At 36.5% G+C, this 19,555-nt stretch overlaps 3 protein-coding genes across 6 annotated transcripts in view; all 3 read right to left on the reverse strand.

Annotated features, from left to right (window-relative positions):
- s100u (S100 calcium binding protein U) overlaps nucleotides 1-3,493 on the reverse strand; it is a 10,714-nt gene extending 7,221 nt beyond the window's left edge. Inside the window, exon 1 of the mRNA XM_079590669.1 lies at nucleotides 3,073-3,493. The gene's annotated coding sequence lies outside the window, so the exon portion shown is untranslated. The remainder of the gene's footprint in view (nucleotides 1-3,072) is intronic.
- A 1,406-nt stretch (nucleotides 3,494-4,899) lies between these two features.
- Nucleotides 4,900-7,046, reverse strand: s100a11 (S100 calcium binding protein A11). Its single transcript, XM_079590678.1, has 3 exons — nucleotides 6,821-7,046; nucleotides 6,558-6,702; nucleotides 4,900-5,182 (listed from the first exon to the last, which is right to left on the reverse strand). Exons 2-3 carry the CDS (start codon nucleotides 6,684-6,686, stop codon nucleotides 5,054-5,056), a joined length of 258 nt encoding a protein of 85 aa, XP_079446804.1. The 5' UTR covers nucleotides 6,687-6,702; nucleotides 6,821-7,046; the 3' UTR covers nucleotides 4,900-5,053.
- Nucleotides 7,047-7,973: 927 nt separating this feature from the next.
- On the reverse strand, nucleotides 7,974-18,064 carry pbxip1a (pre-B-cell leukemia homeobox interacting protein 1a). Of its 4 annotated transcripts, none has more exons than XM_079590674.1 (11): nucleotides 17,644-18,025; nucleotides 15,931-16,022; nucleotides 15,754-15,838; nucleotides 15,164-15,258; nucleotides 13,993-14,602; nucleotides 13,133-13,363; nucleotides 12,886-12,909; nucleotides 11,615-11,646; nucleotides 11,452-11,514; nucleotides 11,098-11,275; nucleotides 7,974-10,021 (listed from the first exon to the last, which is right to left on the reverse strand). In XM_079590674.1, the coding sequence occupies exons 2-11, from the start codon at nucleotides 15,994-15,996 to the stop codon at nucleotides 9,105-9,107; spliced, it is 2,301 nt and encodes a 766-aa protein (XP_079446800.1). In that variant the 5' UTR covers nucleotides 15,997-16,022; nucleotides 17,644-18,025; the 3' UTR covers nucleotides 7,974-9,104. The 4 variants fall into 4 exon arrangements, with proteins under 4 accessions (XP_079446800.1, XP_079446801.1, XP_079446802.1 ...); XM_079590675.1 differs by having other exon boundaries at nucleotides 15,182-15,258; nucleotides 17,644-18,015; XM_079590676.1 differs by lacking the exon at nucleotides 12,886-12,909 and having other exon boundaries at nucleotides 17,644-18,064.
- Between the last annotated feature and the right edge of the window lie 1,491 nt (nucleotides 18,065-19,555).

The raw sequence follows: 19,555 nt of genomic DNA on the forward strand, positions 1-19,555 counted from the left end.
ATTAAAAACCATTTTCTGTACTTCAAATAAAGCTGAAATTAAATTAAATATGAATATTAGAGGAAACACTTAAAATTTTAAATATAGCCTTGGCATCTAACTAAAATATATAAGTTTCATTTAAAGTATTAAAATGACTAAAACTGAAACAAAAAGTAATCAAAGCTATACAGAATTTTTTTTAAACTAAAAAAAATGACAAAATCTAATAAAAATGACAAACAACAAAATTACAATGAAAAATGAAAGTATAAAAACGAAAGCTCATTTAAAAATATGAATAATTATTATAATAGGTAGTCGACTACCTCTAAAAGTGCAAATAATATAAAACGATCCTGTTATAAAAACAGCAGAATGCAGGAACCAATGTTTCAATGCATTTAAAAAAAAGGTTCATTTCATTGATAAAATCTTGAACAACAGAACTAAGTGTCTCCCAAAGATATAGAAAACACAACTTTTTGAAATTCCAATCATTGCTCCTTTACGCAAGTCATTCAGACTAAACCAGAAAGTAACGGCTTGCTTGTTAAGATGGGGATTGGAACCTTATAATTTGCATAGCTGTACAAACAAAGCTGTACAAAAAAAAAAAAACAGTGACCTCCAGCGGTCAGCAAAGGAGCCCTTTGGGTTGTTATTGGAGGTGGTCAAAATCTGGGTAGGTGTGCTTGTCATCCGAGACGGTTTCTAATGCCGCCAAATTAGCTGACGCACATTCACACAGAGTTTCCTCTTATCAGCAGTAATAACCACATCGACAGGTAGTAAGCAATTAAGAAACATGGCCATTAGCCTAATTTAATGAGAGAGAGAAGGAGATACAGAGATGACGCAGTACGCATATTAAAGTTTCTGGTTTCATAGGCTGTTCGAAAGTGAGAAGGACTCTTTTACACTAGCGTCAGGTGGAATGGTGCAGGAAATAGGCTAGTTTTCTACTTCCTTGGCACACAGACACTCAGCTAATGATGTCACAATGCAGCAATAAACTAAATTGTTGGCTGTCGAGTATAAACCCTACATACTAGCAGTGTCTTCATTTGGTTTAAACAAAGACTACGTCTCATAACCTAGCAGGATGACTTTCTAGACCTAATTTTTTATGCTAAAATTCATTCCTAAAATGCTAACATGCATTCTTGAAAATAAACGTTGCATCAATGTTGCACTACATAAAGAACCTTTTAATGGTGCAAAAGGTTCTTTATAGTAAGGTACTTTAGATCTTTTTTTATGGTTATTTAAAGAACTGTTTGCTTGTTTCATCGTATATGAAAAATATTGGTTCATGCATATTTTAACCAAAAAGGCAAATGTAAACTATGTAAAACACAGTTGTCACCTTTAGCCACTATTTGTTTTACCTGATTTGACCCTGAAAATTGACTTTTGTTGGTGTAATCTAATGAGATTATTTTTTGACAAGAATAAATCCAGTGTGTATATGTTTAAGTCATAAAAAGATTAGCCTAGTTATAAATGAGCAAGATAAGTGACTTTCTCTAGGCCGCGTATCAAAACCTAGTGAACTGCCTACCTAGACAGCATTGTCATAAGCACCTATTTACACAGAAAGCAGCATCCTGACTGAAATGGTACATCTAGATGGCAAAATACTGTTGAGTCACAACCCCTACTGTACAGTCAGGACCCAGTCAGCCCTTATCCACTGTACAAACAATGTCTACATGCGCCCTAGATCAAAAGGCCGTCGCTCTGTTGAAGTCAATGCTGTGTTGTTGTCACAAGGCTTACACACCTTCTCTCCACAATCATATTTCTAGTGACTATAGGCACCGTTCACTGATCCTATTGACTCTTTCACCCCTCGGTCTCAACCCTATCCAGTGCCAGTCGTCAAGTCTTATGAATTATTAACGCCTTTGGCCCCTGACCTGGCGATTCCGTGCGCGCTACCCTAGACAGTCTCGAGCTTTAACCCAAAACTCTCTCAGACAGACAGCACGTGGATGGTTAATAAAAAGTAATGAAGAGAGATCTTCCATGAGGCTTAAGTGACTCTCCAAAACAGACATGACCTTTTACTGTTCCTGGACGAAATTAATAAATAAATCCGTGCAAACAACCTCATGAAAAGGAAAAAGGGACGCAGACATGTGCAGTTTAACAACGGACACTCGTGCACTCTACCGTTTCTCTCCAATGCGCAAAAGAGATTGAAAGGTTTGCGTTTCCAAACTGGAGAACGTGATACGCGCGCGCTCGATCACGGTAAAGACAATACCCGCCGCTCGCGTGCGCCATTAAAAATTCACACAGGAACAACTTTGCCAGTGTATAAAAAATCGTGGGGAACAATCTTCAAGTAGTTCTTATTTTCTACACACTGAAATCACGCATCGATCAAATAGATGCTGTGTTAAACGCTTTCTCTTTTCTGTTAAATGTTCTGAGACATATTAACATATTAAACATATTAAAAATGGCATAGCCTACTCTGTCTAAAGCATCTACAAAAAAAATGACATTATATATATATACAATATACAAATAAAAAATACAATTATATTATAAATATGATTTTACCATTGTATTTATCTTTTATAAGGTAGCCTACTTTATATTAATATTTGATGTTTTTATATTTTATTTAAAATATTTAGGCTATTTAAAATAACATCAACTTCTCAATAATCATAAAATAGCATATTATATTCAATTTTAAATAAACGTAAAATAATTTAACTTCACAACAACCTTAAAATATTATATTTATTTTAAGATTAATTTAAAATACCATAAAATACAACCGCCGCAGTCACTGATATCAATTATGTAATTGTTGGCGCGTACAGTCTTAATAAAACGCTGCGATTAACAACGATAAACCACAGAAGAATAGTTCAGTAAATTCGTAAAGATACGCGTTGACTGTGTGCGAAAACGGCAGATGTTTTCAGATTCATCTGGCTGAGGATGGTCGAAGGGTGTTCCTAAAACGTGGCGTTGACACTTACAAAAACTCTCACAAGTTCAAAACTCAAAGTTTTGTGTTAAAGTATTAGTATTAGTCTGAAATGCGAAAGAAACGTATTTAGCACTTACCCTAAAATGGGGACAGAGCTGATTGACAGTTCGCAGTAGCTGCAGTAGGCTAAACCTTTTTTTCTTTCCCTTTTCTTCCCTACCTCCAAAAAAAAAAAAAAAACTTGTCAGACTCGAACTGCTTGCTGCCGAATCTCTTCCGTGATTTTTTTTTTTTTTTTTTTGTAAACGTTTTTTTGCCCCTGACTCTGACAAATGAAAGGGCGTGTACCTGGAGGAGGGGAACTAAAAGACGAACTTATTTAGTTGCTTTAAAAAGGACATTTGAGTTTTGAGATGATTCATAGGCTGAATTTGATATTTCTAATGATGTCTACTGCTGTAACTTCAAACATTATCATACGTGAATGTAGTTTCGCACTAGAAATGATACTGGGAATCATGGCTGAGGACGGTGAGTTTTGTCTGGAGCTTTAGTGGGAAGTACAAAAACTTTAACCCTTACCTGCACAAGGTTTGTTTGCACCAGTGTCAGAAATGACAAAATGCCCCATTGTTTTATCTAGTACAACATTTCCTAGTCTTATAAAGTAATGAATTATACCTCAGAAACGTAGTAAGTGTTTTTTTAGCTGTTAGATAAAAAATAAAATAATAATTTCCAGTAAATTGGATCAAAATCCTCAATAATGGTAGTAGAGAGCTGTGTACACTGTAAAAAAAAAAAAAAAAATTTTTTTTTTTGCTTTATCTCGTTTTTTTTTTTTAAGTTATACGAGATTCAACTCATGTTTGTAAGTTAGTTTAGTGTAATTTAAGTTTAAATTTTTATATATATATTTAAGGCAACAACTTTTTGGTGTGTAATCTTATCACAGGGATGACAAACATTTCCGAAGCACTAAATGATTTGTGACATATTACAGGCCTACATTTTGAATTATTCTTATTTAATTTATTTTTTTCAGTAGAAGTATGTGTCATAAATAAATGACACTGCATGTTTATATGCTTAGAAAATAAGGGTAAAAACTGCTCCTGAAAATCCATTCCAGGGGGCAAATATTTGCCTCTAATTCACATGAAATATAGAGACAACAAAGTGCTTTATTTTTTTTAATGCCGCAGGAATTAATATCGCCAGGATCCTTACTTACTAACTGCTTTGTATTGTGATAAATCTCCAGACTTTAACAGGCCTCAGGGGAGACATATAGTGAATCATATCCCAGTGCAGTGCCCAAACTTTACTATGATTATCTGTGTTTACAATAGGCACCGCCTAAAGTGGTTTGTACTGACTGCTGTCACTTTGTGTGGACTATGGTCATGCCTTACTCACGCCTGCCTCACATCTTTTTTGATCATGCTACAAAGTTCACTTTTGACTCATTTTTGTTTCATAAAAAGGCTCAAAATGTTGTGCACCCCACATAAATCATCTATTGTTGGGCTAAGGTTTCAAATTAAAATCTCTCAAGGCAGTTTTAAATTGACAGCCAATGTTCTTCGGGCAGCTCAAAATCCTAACGTTTAAAAATGTGTGTGTTCAGTTTACTTCAGTATAGCACTTGCAAATAAGATCTAAATCTCCCTTATTATCCAAGAGAAACCAACGCCCTTTCCTCAAGCCACACCTGTGAGCAAGGCAACTGCCGGCACCTGCTTTATATTGTGTTGGAGACCGAATGTGTCAATAAAGACGTATCGTAACTGGCTTTGACAGTCTAGAAGATCTAAATCTAAGCCGCTGTGCAATATGATAGTTGAGGGCCTCGGGCTGGTGTTGAGTTACCATAAAATGATGCCATTAAATCAGATGCGCTACACAAAAGAATGGAAGAGAAGAATCTTATATTGCATGGTCAATAAAGAGGCAAGGCAAGATTACCTTGAGAATCAAACAAAGCTTTCTTTTATTTTCCGTCACCTCGGAGAACCATTAACCGTGCAACAGCACGGCCTCTGTTATAATTACATGAGGAAGTCACAAGGACAAATTAAAGTGATTGGATGGCGTTACGGAATATTTCTTCGTTGGCTAAAAGCCACCATGTTGGTTCGCCACATTGCCAATAAGCTGCCAGAACTCCAGGAAGGTCAGCTCTCCGTCGTTATTCGCATCCAGTGAGCTCATGAGCTGGTCAATGGTGGCTGGGTCAGAGGAATTCTGCGAGAGAACACATTGAATTAGTCACTTATGCACTTGGAATGATAGTGTCTCCATCTAGTGATCGTCACTGGTACTCTGCATTCTTTTCTGCTGACCTATTAGTGGGGGGGGGGGGATGAGTTCCTGTTCTGGATGGGCCAAACAGAAAATGCTCTGATGTGGCATTTTTCTATTTTCTTTGGCATAGTTTAGATGAAGACATAATGAAAGCAGTTGGTTTGTTTTCATACACACTAGCAGTACGGTCTTTCTATAATCGTAGAGGTTTTTTTGAAGGATTTGTGTTATTTCCTCCACAAAATCACAAACATGTGACTCACATGGAATTCTTTAGAGGACTGGGATGTGGTTAACTAATAACTCACGCCATGATGGCCTCTAAATGGTGCTCTTATCCTTTTTGGTTCATTCTTCTCAAGTTTCACAACATAGAATGCTAATCAAACACTGTAAAGAACCTTCATTTATTTATTTTAAAAAAACCTTTATATATTATTATTAAAAGGTCACAGATAAATAAATAAAAAGTAAAATAATAATTAAATAATAATAAGTAAAATTCAACATGTTGCACACCAGTGTTACTTTAGTGTCATTGAAATTGTTATATTTTTATTAATACCGGTAGTTTGAATTGTTTTTTTAAATTTTGATAATTTTTTGTAATTTTGTTGTGTTTTTGTCATTATTATTATTATTAGGTTTTCTTTTTTTAATATGTCTACATAGTCTTTCAATATTTTTAATTGTAGCTATAGGTAAAAAGAATAGTTATTTGCAGCACCTTAAATTCAGCAGACATGCCTCTTCTTAATAAGAACCATTTTGAGTTGGTTTTATTGTTCTGTGGAGATTTAAAGTAAGAAGAAGAAAAAAGCTTTTGATGTTACATGATTGATTTTTAAGTTCAATGTACTGGTTCCTTTTTCTTACAAAGAGCTAAATGGGTTCCAAATAGTAAATGTATATTTAAAGGGATAGTTCATCCAAAAATGTACATTTTGTCATCATTTACTCACCTTCAAGTTGTTCCAAACCTGTATGCATTTCTGTATGAACGCAAAAGAAAGTATTTTGAAGAATGTCGGTAACCAAACAGTTGCTGGACCCCATGACTTCCTTAGTATGGGAAAATGTGGAAAATGTATGGAACTCAATGGAGTCTAACAACTGTTTGGTTACCGCCATTCTTCAGATCTTCTTCTGTGTTCAGCAGAATAAAGAAATCCATACAGGTTTGGAAATAACTTGAGGGTGAGTAAATGATGACAGAATTTTTATTACTGTCCCTTTTAGTGTAGACCTGAATTTAGGAATATAAATATGAAGTATACTGACCATTTTTTGTACTTTAATAACTCAAAAGGCTTACCTTTATGAAGTTAGGTAACTGGGATGTGACCAAACTCTGAAACTCTTCCTTGCTCAATGTTTTTGCAGAGCCATCCTTCCCGGCATAAGTCTTGAACTGGGAGACGAGCACGTTAATGGCAGATTCCATGATTTAGGTTCGGTGGCTGGAGATTAGAAGGTAATATACAGGTTAGTCCTTTCGAAAAAAGGTATATCCTGTGCATACTAAAAATGATTCAATAAAAAAAGATGTATCCAACAGAAGAAGTATCATAGGCTTACCTGGGTCGAGGAGTGATGTGTTGGCTGGAGTTGTGTTTAAATGACCACCTCTCACCTTATATTCTCTTCATCTGACCGCCAAACTCAGCGGAAAACCAAAAATCACGCCCACTGCTCCATTTCACAAGTCAGGATTTTCTTATCAATCTCCTGCTTAAATGTTTCCATAGCAAAGTAGTTTAGATTCTCTTTCACACACATACGTTTGTTTCACTATATTAGTGAGGACATTAAATAGACTTCCATTGACTTTATTTTCTATCGCCAATCCCCTACCCCTAAACACACAACCCTCACAGAAACGTGCGCAAAACACTATAAATATTAAGCCTATTTAAGTAGTGAAGACCAGTAAAATGTCTTCATGGTTGGTTGTCATAATATTTCACTATATAAGTGAGGACATTTGGCCCTCACAAGTAAACCATAACACACACACACATTGTGTTTACATGTTTTATGGGGAGTTCCCATAGACATAATGATTTTTTAAACTGTAAAAAGTGTATATTCTATTCCCTAACCCTGAACACACCCCTCACAGAAAACTTTTTGCATTTTTCCATATGATTTATAAGCGGTTTTCCTAAATTAAACATTTCGTCCTCACAACATTGGCTTCACCAGGACCACACACACACAATGCATTTATAGAAATCCAGAAGACAAAATATGGCGTATATCGATCAGATAAATAGAATACACCCCGCATTGTGGTTTATGTTACTGAGAAAATGTACTATTTATATTTGTTTGTGATTATTTCTAAGCATGACCTAACATGTCATTACTCTACACCTCCCTATCAGGTTTCCTTAATGTTGTCAATCCAAACATCTGTCATCAGGGAAACTTCATCTGATAACTCCATCAAAACTTACTCAGCACCAACAGACATACAAAGCCCTCACTAACACGTCTCCTGCAGATCCGTTTTAGAGGTCAATACTGAACGTGCATGTATGCAGAATATTAACCCAAAAAGGTCAATTTATTCATTTTAAACGGGAGGTATAGTTTTCAAAGGTAAAAACACAAATGAGACCAGACATCCTCAAGGAATCACCTATTCATGATTTGTCAGTTGTAAATAAACAAAAAAATTAAATAAAATGAACAATGCAATCCCTTAATAAAGAAGAATTCTCGTGGCAATGGGACATAGTTTTAATAATCATCATAAATTGATACATTGTGACATTTGGTCTTGCATTACCTTTCCTTTTAAGTTTACTTTCATATTAAATATCACTGTGCCATATGATAACTTACTTTAAATTATAACTTTTTTTTCTTATATTTACAAATTGGACAAGAAAAGGCAAAAATTATAAGGTATTCACCCCAGAAGAGTGCAGCAAAACAATAACACAGCTATAATCAAATGATCTTGATGATTCATTACGATGGCTGTTTTCCTAAGATAGAAAGAGGATATAAATAAATGTCCACAACTAATCAATTATTGAAACTTTCTCCGGTTCCATTTCAGTTGTGTGGTTTTGGGCAGACCATTCTTTTCAGTACCAGCATTCTTTGCTCACTATTAAAGGCACATAATCTAACATATCAAATTCCATAAAGGAAAGAAACATTCATTTTGTTTTGTAATTTAAATTAAGTGTGAGCAGAACTTGAGTTGGGGTGAGAAACTGAAAAACCGAAAGCTTACAATGACCTCTAAAATCTCTGGCGGAAAAAAAAACTTGAAAAGAAACCAGTTTGACACCAGCTTAGTAAGCAAAATCATAGGTAGGGGTGAAGGACCAAGAATTAAAACAAAAATAAAATATATAAAAAAATCCTAAATAACTCAAATAAAAAAAAATATTGTTTTTAAGTCGATTTTGGGAGCTCGGGTAACTAATAGGGACATTCTTTTCCAATCTCATTGCTCTTTCCCAGTTTAGCGTTAATTTCGTTCACAACTCCATATGTACTAGGTGATTGATCTATCTGCAAATAAAGCAGTTTCATTCATGTGCAAACACTTAATGCTTAAGATGACTGATTCTTTACACAGCAAGCAAGAGTCAAAGGGTTTGGCGTTGAAGAACAGGACCAAGGGAGGTAGCTAACAACAAAACACCCAACACACAGGTGGGACTTCACTAAGAACAAGACTCCGAAGGGAGAATCCTCACACACAATGCATTAATTAAACTACATCTACAGTCCGTAAAGACCAGGGAAAGTAACAGCTAAGATTGTTTCTTTATGTTTTCTTTCACTTAGTGTTTATTTTCCATCCGTTCAACTTAGTTTCTAGGGTGGGCGGCACCAATTACGCCAAAGGTGCGGTGAACTTCAACAGTGCCTCTTTCTCAAACTCCTCCATCTCATCTTCAAGGGAATCATTGTCATTGTGCTCATCCTCTAAACCATCTGCCAGATCTTCCAGGATGTCCGCAACGTCCTCGGCGAAGTCGCTGAAGAGCATTCTGTCGTGCTCGAAAAAGCCGCCGTTGAAGAACTGGGCAGTGAGGCGGCTGAGAGACTCCTTGCTTTCCTGAGGAACTCCCTCTAGTTTGCTTAGGTAGATCTCAAGAAGGTCCTGAAACTCTACGAGCTTCACAGGAACGAGCCCCTCGGCGTCAGCGCAGTTGAATACGCCATGGCAGCCCTCGGCAGGGTCTCGGTTCCTCCTGAGCTTCTCTTCTTGGTGTTTCCAGAAGTCTACCTGCTCCTTGTGGTGATGATGATGATGATGGTGGTGTTGATGCTTGGAAGGTTTGGCCTCCCAAGGTCTTTCCTTCTGTCTTCTTTCCCTCTCCTGCCTTCTCTCATCCTTCTTGTGGTCCCACTCTTCTTTGTACTTCTTGAGATGGTCTTTCCTTTTGTCCTTGCCACGCTTCCACTCTTTCCCGCTCCCCGCTTCATCCTTCTTCCAGCGACTGTCATGTTCTTTCTTTCTGCCCCATTCCTTCTTTTCTCCTTTGTGCTCCTGGTGTTTCCTCTTCCAGTCTTCCCGCTTGCCCAGCTGGTCCACCTGTTTGGACAGTCTCTTCTGCATCTCCACCAAGCTCTCCCTCAAGCCCTGTTTCTTCATTCCCTCCAGCCTCGTCCCGCTCTCCTCCAAAAGAGCTTTCTGCCGCTTGAGCTCCTCTTTCTTATCCCAGTGTTTGTCGGTTCCTTCTGGACTAGACTCAGCAGTGGAAGGCGGGGACCCAGAGTCAGGGGCCTGTTGTGGAAGATCTTCAACTGATGGAGGAAAAAAACAGATAGAAGAATACACTGCAAAATATATTTCCATACTATTTTTTCTAAATAATACAATTTATAACAAGAATAAAAAGAGCAAATCAGCACATTAGCATGATTTCTGAAGGGTCATGTGACTATGAAGACTGGAGTAATGATGCTGAAAATTCAGCTTTGCATCACAGGAATAAATTACATTTTAAAATATAATCAAATAGAAGACTGTTATTTAAAATTGTAATAGTATAACAATTTTTAGTGTATTATGGATCAAATAAATGCAGCCTGGGTGAGCAGAAGAGACTTCTTTTAAAAACATAAAAAAATATATTTCTGATCCCAAACTTTTGAACAGCAGTGTATAAAAGACATGAGCGTGCACAATGAAATATCCAATTTTGACATATACCAATAAATAAGAAAAAAAATCAGCTGATCACCAATATGTTGCCAATATCATTCTTCATTACCAATATTTATTGCGCACATAAATATACACTACCGTTAAAAAGGTTGGGGTCAGTAAGACTTTAATAATTTTGAAAAAAAGTCTCTTATGCTGCGTTTATTTGATCAATAATACAGTAATATTGCAAACTATCATAACAGTTTAAAATTATTTTCAAGTTTAATACCTTTTTTCCTATTTTCAGTGTCACATGATCCTTCAGAAATCCTTCTAATTTGCTGCTCAAGAAACATACTTGATACTATCAATGTTGAAAACAGTTGTGCCGCTTAATATTTTTGTTGAACTTTTTTCATGATTCTTTGATGAATACAAAGTTCATTTATTTGCAATAGAATTAATTTGTAACAAATGTCTTTAGTAACACTTTTGATCAATTTAATATAACTTTGCCGTTTGTTTGTTTTCTTTTTTAAATCATACTGACTTTTGAACGTTAGTGCAATAGCTAACAAAAAACCTAACAACCTCATTCATCTTAGTAAACCAAAAGAAAGGTTAAATTTACAAGTATATTCAGAGCCCTTTCCACAATATCCAAATTTAAATATTGAGTTTTACAATTCAAATACTATGCATGTGCCGTTCCCACTCTGCCTCATCATACCTGTAAGCTTTGCGAGCTCAGCGACTCGTGCTCTCAGTGTCTGTAGTTCGTCTTTTAAACCAGGCAGTTCAGACAGTTGTTCTTTCAACTTAGTGTTCTCGTTTTCCAGCGCTCCTTTCTCGGTGCTGTGCATATCTGTTGTCATTTTCAGAGCCCGGTCCAACTCCTGTTTCTGTGACTGATCATGAAAAAGACAAAGAAAGAACATCCAAAGTTCAACATTTTAAAGTAATCTCCTGGTATGCTCTATAGAAAGTGCATTAAGCCCACTTAGTGGAAAAATGCATTCGCATGCAAAACTTTCATGGCGTTAAGAGGAAATTTTTTATATACGAAGGTAGAGAAGGGACCAACCTCAATCTGAGCCTCCAATATATTAATTTGTTTATTCTCTTGAGCAAGTTTATCAAGGACTTCCTGGAAAAAGGTACAAGTCATCAGAGACTGCCACAGGTGAAATCAACTTGTCAATAATAAAAGAACACAGCAAAGACAGAAAATAAAGCAATGCACCAACCTGGTCACTTAATTCTGAACCATCAAAATCATCTGCAGGAGAGAAAATGGATTTGTAATGTTTGTTGAGAATGCATAGACGGGGTGACGTGAATTATAAAACTGTTAGTGTCAAAAACTCAAATGATGGAAGTACAAGTCAGTGTAGTTAATGCAACAGCAGTCACACAATTCTTGAGTTAGACTGTCTTTCACTGGCATGGATATATGAACCAGGACTCTCTGGAACACACTGCTGTTCAAACGTTTAGGGTCAGTATGTTTTTTATTTATTTAAATTAATACTTTTATTCAGCAAGGATGCATTAAATTGATCAAAAAAGACGATAAATACTTTTACATTGTTACAAACGATTTCTATCTTAAATGTTGTTCTTTTGAACTTTCTATTCATCAAAGAATCCTGTAAAAATGTATCACGCTTTCCACAAAAACAATATTTAGCAGCACAACTGTTTTCATCACTGATAAAATGATTTCTGAAGTATAATGTGACACTGAAGACACTAATAATGTTGAAAATTCAGCTTTGCCATCACAGGAATAAATTACAGTTTAAAATATATTAAAATAGAAACAGTTGTTTTAAATTATAAAATCATTTCACAATATAACTGGTTTTACTGTGTCCATTAAATAAATGTAGCTTTGGTGAGTAGAAAATAAAACATGAAAAAAAATTACAGACCCCCAACTTTTGTACGATAGTGTGCGTTATCAAATTTGACAGTTTACACACACAAAAATTGGATTTAGTAAACCTGGTAACCTCTACAAAAACTTCATGTCAGCAGAATCTCAGCATTAAGCCATTTCAAGGTGAGACAGCCATTGCTGACACTAAAGAATTACAAAGGTGAAGTGTGTAATTTCTTGCCAAAAGTGGCACCAAAGTGCGATTTGTTTGAGTGGCCTGAACAGTAGCATACATTTGAGGAGCTACCCGTTTGTCCGAGCAATGAAAGTGTGTTTGGCAAAAGATTTCACTAGTGGTGGCACAGAAATTATACACTTCAACTTTAAAAGGTAAGTGTAGAAGCAACCAGCTCATAAGCCCCCTTGGTAAAGCAGTGCATCCTGGGTGATGATATAGGCTGATGATAGAGACTGCCCTCAGGTAAATGTACTTTTTTTTTTTCCCCCACTTATTTGTTGAAGTTTATATGTGAATATGTGATGGGAACGAACTCTACCATTAGCACTGAAGGGCAACTCCTATCCACAGCTCAAACACAAGCATATACTGCCACCTAGCTCAAACTCTGAACCTACCATCAGACGGGTCAACCACAGAACCTGGAGGCATAACAACATGAATGCAACCACTGAAAATAGGATATTAATGGACATAATGTGGTATGTATTCATAACCATTGATCAAATATGAAGGTTATGTCCAACCGATGTCATGTGTGATGTCATGTTAAACGTTTTGTAGGACCAATTATAAAATGTGGTTTAAATTTGTGACTTTTCAAAATATGTTTTAAGAGTTGCATCACTGCCACACAAAACTCACCAGAGAAAAAGAAGGATCCAACACAGAGCAGGACCAATGAGCCCACTATCAGCTGATTCAAAGAGAAACCTCGCTTCTCCTCTTTCCTCACTGGCAGATTAAACTCCTCCTCTTCTTCTTCTTCCTCCTCGTCAGAGCTTCGCTTCAACGCTATGGTGGGCTGCACATGTCTGAGTCTCAGACCGTCATCTTCTGCTGAGGTGCCCGCTGGGAATTCAGCACCGAGAGATTCTAAATGATACAGAAGAAAATAAGGAGAAGCAAGATTAGGAGAAATATGGTAAATGTGGGTAGAAATGGAACTAATTTGTTTGCTCCACCATTTCAATATATATCATAATATATTAAAGCTGTAACATTTTGCTCAGCGCAAATGTAATCATTTAGCAGACGCTTTTATCTACTATTCAAATACATAATGCTTTGATAATGATAACAAAATTATTATAATTAAGTCCTACAATACAAACTAAATATTTTGAATTTATAAATGAATTTATAAAAAATTATATCAATATTGTTATGTAATTTATACAATCTATTTTTCTTACTTTATTTATTTATGTATTTATATATATATATATATATATATATATATATATATATATATACACATACACACACATATTTACACACAAACACATATACATGTGTGTGTGTGTAACAAAGACAAAATAACATTAGAAGTTAAACAAATATATATGTATATACTAATTACACATTACAATGAACTATTATCCTAGTATTTTATTATATGTATATGTTGATTTATTAATAATAAGTAAAACAATACAAAGACTAAGTATCATTAAAAAGGGTTCATTGCACATTTATTTATTTAAAAAAATTAAATGTCATACCTGGCTCTCTGATCACATCAGGGAATTTATCTGGCAGCTCTATTTCGTCTTTCTCAAAAGTAGGCTCGTCCTCGGTCTCAACCGAACCAATGGTTTCTGGATACGGGCTGTAAGGGGCGGGGCTTTCTGCTGTGGAGCCAAAGCCTGTATCAGCCTCAGAGAGCGGGGTTTCAGGGGTGGGATGTACATCAGCATGAATATCAAGCACAGGGATTGCAGAAGATTCAATAGTTTTAGGGGCGGGGCTTATGTCTGCGGTAACATCAAAGACATCGGGAGAGGAGCTCAATTCTCTGAATGGTTCGGGAGTCGAGGTGGTTTTAGGCTCTGGTTCCGGGGCGGGGCTTTCTTGGACTGGAGCATGCTGGCCGGGGAAGATATCGGTTACGTCCTCTTCAGTGGGTTCGTCAAGGACCGTCTCCTCTGAAAACTGGAAGGCTGATTCTGTAGTGATGCTGAAGGGAACAGCGCCCAGAAGGTCACTGTCAGGGGGAGAACTGGTGATGGTGTCATGGATGACGGGAGCATGGATCTCAGGATCAAGCTCAACATCGCCATGGCCAGATGCTGCCATTTCCTCAAAGAAATCCGGGGATGTTTCCTGGCAAATCTGGATAATCGGACAACATATACAACTAAATGTTTTGGGAGGGAACAGTTTGACATCGAGTGTCGAGAAACAGTCTGCACTTCAAACTCAGATGACAGGCACCACTTTTAGTAGATTAAGTGGTTAAACAGGGGAAAAAGAGGTTTGTAATCCATTTCAAATATTTACAGAAATATTGTAGTTTCATTTGGATCCAATTTTAAGTGCACATAATCTTACTTTTTAATCTTACTGTGAAGAATTTTTTTATAATCTAATTAACCTTTTTTTCACTATATAGCATCTTTTCAAGGTTATTCATGGAATCATAAATGCTAATAAAAAAACTTTATTTGGAAGAGTATGGCTTTTTCAGATTTTTTGGGAGACATTCATGAATGGATATTGGCTACACTGTCTGAACAAACAAATCAGACTTCATCACTGCAAAATGGCAGTCAAAATTTAGACAGGTTGAATTTTAAAACCAAGTCAGATGTGCAAAGTGTGAACAAAGTGTGCAAAACAAATACTGTGAACAGGCATATAGAATGGTAACTGAACGTCCTGCGCTGTACATACCAGTGGTGATGCACTGACCTGGTGACCCTCCTCTGACAAAACGCTCTCCATCATTGGAGTTTCAGGGTCATGTGACCTCACCTCCAAAGAGCTTCCTGAAATAAACACCGTTTCACATTACAAAGCCCACAAATTGGTGTTACAACTATCACCAATATTGAGATAATGCGGTTTCCATATACTGCAAGCAGCAGCACATTAATATACATTATTATACAAAAGTTCGAGGTTGGTAAGATTGTTTAATGTTTTTGAAGGAAGTTTCCTTCAGAAATCATTCTAATATGCTGATTTGCTGCACAATAAACATTTCTTATTATTATCAATGATAATAATAACAGTTGTGCAGCTTAATATTTTTGTGGAAACCATGACACATTTTTCCAAGATTATTTGGTGAATAGAAAGTTCACGAGAACAGCATTTATTTGAAATATAATTTTTTTGTAACAATAGAAAACAAAATGACCATCACTTTTGATTCATTTAATGTGTCCTTGCTGAATAAAAGTATAAATTGTTTAAAATATATATATTACTGACCACAAACTTTTGTGTAAACAAAATGGTTTATTATCTGTTCCAATAACCTGCTATTTCCTCTGAAAGACTGGGTGCATCCCCAATACTTTCCGTCCCATCATCCACCGGGGCTGCAGGGTCGGCGGCAGCTTCCTGAAATCAAAAGTGCACATTACTACACCTGATTCATTCATTAAAAAGATAATATCACTGACACAAGCATTTTGACGAAGTGGTTCGCAAACCTCTGGAGAGAGAAGCGTCCAGCTGTTACTGGATGACCCGGAGCTGCCGGTGCTGTTATCAGACATGGCCCTCTTGTGGCTCTGCACAGCACCTACATAATGAAGATTAGTTCAATACCAATGTCTACTGTTCTGCACAGACCATCATATTCAGTCAAATGAGAGCTAGCATACATTAATGTCGCCTTGTTGCAATAAGTATGCACTGTTTTCATAATTCTAGCAACACTCTGCACACAGTACTGTTCTACATTTTGATATTTGGCTGAAATATGTAGCACACTGATTCTTGAAACATGGAATAAACATTCCATGTTTCAACAAGTTCCTTTATTTCAGTAATTCAACTTAAAACGTGAAACTAATATATTATATAGACTCATTACATGCAAAGTGAGATATTTCAAGCCTTTATTTGTTATAATTTTGATGATTATGGCTTACAGCTTATGAAAACCCCAAATTCAAAATGAGAATATTGTGAAAAGGTTTTCATAGCTGTAATTCATTATCATCACAATTATAACAAATGAAATAAAGGCTTGAAAATCTCACTTTGCATGTAATGAGTCTATATATTAGTTTCACCTTTTAAGTTGAATTACTGAAATAAATGAACTTTTGCACGATATTCAAATTTTTCGAGTTTCACCTGTATATATGACAACACTATAGACAACAAAAGCACACCGAATCTGGTGAGGGTTTTTTTAATAATTTTAAGGAACTGCTTATATTTATGTTTTTACACAACCATGCATGTCAACCCTCAAACAAAATTGAGGAAATTCAGATCATTTGTAGAGTATTTAATATAATTTCCTTAATTTTAAGTGAGTCCTATTAGATGCAAGTGATTTTTGACACAAAAGGATTACTAATGGCTATTTTAATATGTGTGATATGCAATTTTTTATTGAGTTAACATTGTAAGTAAGATCCTCTGACAGTGGTGACAATCCAGTAGATGAACCAGAGAATATCTACAGCTGTAGTCTCGGTTCATTCATTCATTCAAGTGAATGCTAGATATGTCAATATTTAGATCCCATATTTGACACATTTTGAGTGACAGGCAAGGAAAAAACACAATATGAGAGAAAATGGAGGAATCTTTCACCAACGTAAAATACAGTTACATACATCTAATAATGAACAGATGTATAAAAAATAATGCATAAACCTATTTTTGTACAGATTTACAGAAAATATAATGCAGAAACACATTTGTATCTGTTTTTAGAATGTTTTGTTGCATTCCTCAAGCATCAGTGAACCTAAGCACACTTATTATATAACCCAAACTGGCGGACTGTACGCCTTATTTATTCAATTATAGAGAACCGATGCAGGCAACAAAACAACGATTACAGCTATTACATAACAACAGACACACAGAGCACACAAACACTGTTGTAGACTATAAAACCACCCTTAAATGTGACCAAAAATGGTCGGACGGCCTCATTGAATTCCTGGCCTGTTGTCTGTCGCGTTTAGATGGACATATAGATTCGGTGACGAGCTGTCATCATCACAATAATGGTGATGCACAGCGTAGGTTGCGTATTTACATTATGTACGGCGGCCAATTCAGCCTTCAGCAACACTACACGCCGTGCTCAATGAACACAACCCTGTTCCGCATAAAACAAGAATCCTTACGAACGCATTACAGATTATATACACGGATGTTCTTGTATAAATGCTTACCGTGCTTAAAACGGCCTCAGTCGAGTTGCGCACGCGTTATTCCGTCCGTAGTCGTTTAATTTCTCCACGCGCACGATCCGTCTCGCGAACTTCGCAACTTCGGGAATTGCGAGTTTGCGTTTCTCTCCAATGGGACTCCGACTCAGATCCGCTCGCAGCCAATAGGAATGAAGCGTCGTGTCGCTCAAGACAGACAGCTCATTTCAGCTGTGACTGACAAACGCAGGTGAGAGGGACAATCCAAACGTGAAGTGCTCTCTTATCATCGACTTGAGGAGGAGTAAAGACTGTCCCGACAACATGCATGAACTCTATATATAGGGAGAAGACATGTTCTCCTCCAGCAGTGTACTGACACGTCTACGGAGCAAGAGCTAAATCTGTTGGGACTTCCCAAATGCCTGTCTGCTACAGCTGGACTGGCCCAAATAAACATTGCTCTTGTGTTGCAACATGTTCTTTTGTAATTAAGACATCCTGAGCTAAAGCAAATAGTTGCTAAGCTAAACTACTGGTGGCATCTTTATAATAAAACGTATATATAAAAAGGAAGAACAACAAACAACATGCAAATGTTTTCATGAAACTGTCATGTAGCCTATTTGGCTAAATGTAATTACAAATAACTAACATTAAATATGAAGGTTCTGTAAAATGTGTGTTTTTGAATTAATGTGTAGGCTAATTCTTGTTTTGGTGTAACTATTATTAGGTGGCAAACTATATTAGAGGCGATTAAATATCATTCACCTTTTTATAACTGTACGCATAAGCATTGTCAATGGCACCATCCGAATTTTGAAATATTTTGAAACCAAGATTTGAAAAAGTATTACGTGACTTCCGAATAACTGATTCGAAACAAAAGATTCGTAAATGTTTCGAAGCTTCTTGAAACACAGTCCCAAAAGTGAGAGACGGGAAAGTAGCGCCGGTTATTAGTCGCCCGAAGGAGCGGATTGGTATACTATACAGCATTGCCGTTGATAATTGTAAAATTGAGTAAATATCTATCCGCTGGATGGCGCTATTCACCAATTAGAATCAATTATTCCAGAGAGCCACATCATAATATGGCGTACATTGTGAGGTATTTATATTTTGCAGGACTTCTGTGTCATTCACAGAAGTGGAATTAAATTACTGAAGCAAACAGGACACTTTTGTCCATAGTTAATTTATAGCCTACTTCTGCTAGGGGACACCTGTGTGAACTTGTAGGCTACTTTAGGCTATACATTAAAAAAAAAAAAAAAAAAAAATCCCTTGGACAAAATTAAAATGAGTTATGAGCAAAAGGTAACATTACATGGTTGATATTTTGTTAATGTAATGGAAGTGTTCTAAGGGACACTGTTTATTTTCAATAGAATTGTATATTGCTTAGCCTTTTGCACTGTATATTGCATTGTGTCTGGATCTTATATTCATATCAGCAACATTCAACCAGGTTTCTTCAGAAGGTTAGCATATGGCGACCATAAGACTCGCAGAATGTTCTAGTGCCACTTTTTCAATGCTTGCAACCGGATCATTGAGGAACCACAGAGCGATGAGTAATCACTGCAGCTCAGACATTTCAAGTGCTTTGTGCTGTTTTTGTGAATACTTTCAGTGAACTTTCCAGAGCTCTTGCCAGTTATATATTTCAATCTTACTCCTTTGACAGCAACGACCAGCTTGTTATAAACCATGCAGGAGATATATGATCACCCTTGAGACTTTAGCTCAACACTAATTATCAATATAGCCTACTGCTCCAAGGGGAATTCAAGTTCAAAACACACACACACACACACACACACACACACACACACACACACACACACACACACACACACACACACACACACACACACACGCACACACGCACGCACGCACGCACGCACGCACACACACACACACACACACA

This window comes from Phoxinus phoxinus (assembly GCF_949152265.1).
Source record: "Phoxinus phoxinus genome assembly, chromosome: 19".
In the NCBI taxonomy this organism is placed as follows: Eukaryota; Metazoa; Chordata; class Actinopteri; order Cypriniformes; family Leuciscidae; genus Phoxinus; species Phoxinus phoxinus.

What these genes read in the sequence shown, in the direction of transcription:
- pbxip1a (XM_079590674.1), bottom strand. Translation starts at nt 15,996, where the DNA reads ATGTCTGATAACAGCACCGGCAGCTCCGGGTCATCCAGTAACAGCTGG. An exon ending in TGTGGTTGACCCGTCTGATG is followed by an intron (nt 11,647 to 12,885) that starts GTAGGTTCAGAG and finishes TCTCTCCTGCAG; the next exon opens with ATGATTTTGATGGTTCAGAA. An exon ending in TGAGCTCGCAAAGCTTACAG is followed by an intron (nt 10,022 to 11,097) that starts GTATGATGAGGC and finishes TTCCTCCATCAG; the next exon opens with TTGAAGATCTTCCACAACAG.
- s100a11 (XM_079590678.1), bottom strand. Translation starts at nt 6,686, where the DNA reads ATGGAATCTGCCATTAACGTGCTCGTCTCCCAGTTCAAGACTTATGCC. An exon ending in AGTTACCTAACTTCATAAAG is followed by an intron (nt 5,183 to 6,557) that starts GTAAGCCTTTTG and finishes GTTCTCTCGCAG; the next exon opens with AATTCCTCTGACCCAGCCAC.